The sequence below is a fragment of the Arachis ipaensis genome, chromosome B05, assembly GCF_000816755.2.
Source record: "Arachis ipaensis cultivar K30076 chromosome B05, Araip1.1, whole genome shotgun sequence".
Lineage (NCBI taxonomy): Eukaryota > Viridiplantae > Streptophyta > Magnoliopsida > Fabales > Fabaceae > Arachis > Arachis ipaensis.
The window spans coordinates 146,934,983-146,939,010 of NC_029789.2; the positions used below are offsets into that span (position 1 = coordinate 146,934,983).

General features: G+C 32.6%; 1 protein-coding gene across 1 annotated transcript; it reads right to left on the reverse strand.

The window, feature by feature from the left end:
• On the reverse strand, window positions 2,523–3,895 carry LOC107641519. The gene is made up of 3 exons (XM_021124078.1): window positions 3,722–3,895; window positions 3,283–3,581; window positions 2,523–2,763 (listed from the first exon to the last, which is right to left on the reverse strand). The coding sequence occupies exons 1-3, from the start codon at window positions 3,893–3,895 to the stop codon at window positions 2,562–2,564; spliced, it is 675 nt and encodes a 224-aa protein (XP_020979737.1). The 3' UTR covers window positions 2,523–2,561.

Sequence of the window (4,028 nt, forward strand, 5' to 3'; positions counted from 1 at the left end):
AGTGAATAACAAAAAGGTGATGAAAAAGGTAAAAGAAAGGAGTATATAGATAATTTCATAAGTTACTAACATTTTTTTAACGTTTAACGTTAATAAGAACTAAATTAAAAAAAAAATTGACATATAGAAACTCAATTGAAAACAAAAATATAAAAACCTAATTAAAAATTCAATAAAATTATAAGCACTTAGAATAATTAAACTTATTTTTATATATGATATAATTTTGCAAATAGGTTAATATTAGGCTTAGGAGAAGTTAATCATTTTCTTCATAGCACCCTTTTCTAAGGAATAAAAGAGAAAATTAAAGTTGTTATAATTTTTTTAATTTCAATTTTTACGATATTTTTTAATTTAATAGGTGATCAAAGATTTATTCATCATTAATTTAAAAGTTATTTAAGAGATTATCTTTATCTAATAAATTACTGCATGTACAAAACAAAATCCAAATTTTTAACACTTATTTAAACATGAGTTAACTAATTACTGAATCGATACAACCCAAATTGGTTAAAGTTGTTTTTCTTCTAAAGGAAGAAATTAAAGTAAAATTAATATATTTAGTTACATAATAAAATACATTATCGAAGGTATAATAGCATGGAATATAAATTAATAACCAATACATTTTTATCCTCTCGTTTCTTTTGAAAAGCAATTCATTGGCAAAACATATGCTCATGTCAAAAATTTCTCCCGAAAATTGTATGAATTTCATCTTGTAATGAAAAGAAGTACTTACTTGTTTTGTTGAACAATTATGCTATTACGATTACTAGAAAGTATAAGAATTAATTTTATTTTACTTCCACTAGCTAGTACCTCACACGGGAAAAAAGAATAAGATGCCAACAAGTAAAGATTCTTCCACCGGAAATAATGGAGAAGCCAATCCTGCATAATAATGAAAGGATGCCGCCACCAAATGAAGAAAGACAAGACCCACCATAGGGAGAAGGAGCAATTAGAGCACTGCATTTTGGCTAAAAAATTAGCTCTTTAGTATTACTTATCATTACAGAATATTATTTACAATTTCCGTGAAAGTCTATTGTTATCATGCAAGAAATTTCCGTGAAATTGCCTCGCACATGCAATGTTGCTTTTTATGAAATAACGTAGCAGATTTGAGTTGACTATGATTTCTTTTATCTCTCTCTCTTCTTTATATTCTCTCTCTGTGTGATTGAGGCAGAAGTAGACGGAGCTCACTGGTGTGAAATTGGCTTTGTGAAATTGGCACAACTTTACTACGCCAGACCATGGAATAGACATAAAGGGGCCAACAAAAGGCCAAACTCCAAATAAAGTCAGTCATAACTTCTCTATTTATTTATTGAACCAATCAATTCACTGCTTCTTTCTTCTTACCTTGCTTGCTATGATTTCATTCATTTGTTGCAGGGAAATGATAAAGCACTGCATTGCCAACCTGCTAGTAAATTCCTGCCTATGATAGAAGCGGTTTCATTTGTTGCATTCTCCTTCCTTTCTTTTTCCAACTACATGTTAGACCTTAACTTGTTTGTTCCGGGTGAGTTATTTGCTCCAATCATTTTACTCACGCTTCCTTGTCTCTGTCTTTATTATTGTTTTTGGTTTTAATTTTTATGCCCTCAAACTGATTGATGAAATGTCACATTTAAGCTTCCAAATAACGATGGGTCTGGTCTGGTGAGTGATAGAATGCACTCATGTTTATACATTTGTGTTTTGGTGAAATATTGGTTGAATGTCACATATGTGTTGCTCTTTTGGTCTTTCCAAGTTCAAAGTATTTTATTATTCAGCTCCAGGGGTTTTAAAAGGTTGTTTTAGTAATGTAGAGGTGCTGACTTTCAATCTTTAATTGAGATCACTAACTAAATGCTTCTTTATTTTCTTCAGTTTTAGAACTTCGTGATTAAGAACATATCTCATTTATTTTCTTCAGGTCTTGTGCAAACATAACGAATAAAACAGGACTGCCTATGCAACGGCTACGCCATCTTTCTCTGCAAGGAGAAGGGGACGCTATTCCTAGCGGCAGTATTAGCAACCTCACCAACTTGCGTCGCGGATCTTACTTCCACCAACGTTACTGCAAGTATTTGGCTCACCCCAAGGTATGGATCTTTCCATAGATCGGTATAAGGTACTTAACACGCTTCCTTCTCTCTTACATTTACATCTACCTTTCTGTAACCTTGGAAATGTTTCATCACTTGTTTCTGATCCTATTGTTCTTCTCACAAATCTCACTCGTCTCCAACTCTTCAGTCTTGCATGGAATAAACTCTGTGCTGCCTGAGATGGTTGCCTGAGATGTCAATGTCTTTGATGGAAGTAGTGTTCTGAAAAGCATGTAGGACTGATGAATGTTGATTAAGATCATTCCATGCAAGACTGAGGAGTTGGAGACGAGTGAGATTTGTAAGAGGAACAATAGGATCAGAAACAAGTGATGACACATTTCCAAGGTTACAGAAAGGTAGATGTAAATGTAAGAGAGAAGGAATCGTGTTAAGTACCTTATACAGATCTATGGAAAGATCCATACCTTGGGGCGAGCATACCTAGCTATCAGCACCACTATCTTGGTGCAAGTTTTCCTTTATGAAGTTCACGACAACTGAGATTAACTCATCTTGATGATTAGTATATAGATGATTAGCACCTTCTATGATATGTAACTTGTGGTTTGGTATAATCTTGGCAAACTCCAATGCATCTTGAACAGGAATAACAGTCTCTGAAGAACCATGAACTGTAAGGACCCTGTCATACATTATGTGATTTCAGATTAGCTACATCTATGTGTTAAGGTTAATTTCATACCATTACTACTAATTTTCACTTGCAGTATAACCTTCCAAGCAAAATCATCTTTCACGTACGGAATTATATATATCACACTCATTCATAATTTGTCTACTCGAAATAACTCCTCTATGTTCTTTGCACGGTAGATTATGTTTTTGTTACATTCTGCAATGAATTCACCACTTGATTAGGGGGAATCAAAATGAAACAATTTTTTATTTGTCACATAAGATATTTAACCTTGCAAGCTGCCTCTCTGATTTTTAGTCATTATCCTACATTTCATTGCCTCTGCTTTATAATTTTTTATTTTTTAAACAGAGACCATGTAAATTCAACACACAAATTTATGAACCAAAGAATGTGCAACAAGTGGCAGAAGGGTGATTAAAACTTACTGCAATAGCAAATTCCCTCATATTCATATAATCATAAAAATGAGAAATTTATGGACACTGAATTTTTTGTTAAATATCTCTCACTACCTCATCCAATCTTAGAGGAATTGAAACAGCATGATCAATTGACAAGTTACCTGACCTATTCTTCACATCAATGAAACCGTCCTTCTTAATTCTTTTCATATAACCTTTTCCAAGTCTTTCTTCAACTCCTATCTTCAGATCATAGCGTCCAGAGATGTTGACAACTAATTTAACATCGTCATATTTAGAAGCATAAAGAAGCACCACTCCGCCTCCTGCACCAAGAGTCCAAGATACAGCAACAGTTAAATTATAAGTACAGTTTGTATAAAAATAAAAATAAAAAAATTAAAAGAATAAATTTATGAAGATGCACCAGTTATTTGGTTCTCAAAACCACACCAATAAGTTACGTTTCATCAAGTACAAATAGAAAGAAAATGACCATTCACATTGAGTAAGAGTGGAGCGCATTTCATCAATCTTACCTCACCCCATATGAAACTTGGTTTAAGGAAATATAACAAAGTACTGTGTAATACTACTTTTCTTAATACTATATCAAAACGGATGACCATCACCGAGTTCCTCTCTAGCTTATCTTTGCCTAGAATCTCAGAAATATAAGCTGAAGTTTCAATTTCAACATACATGTCAACCATGGCGAATTCAGTGACAAATCCAGAAAATTTTGATAGTAGAGACAGAATATATATAATACGATAATAATTTTTATAAAAAATATTACATGTACATAAAAAATTAACTACCAAATTACTTATGTATATTCTTACG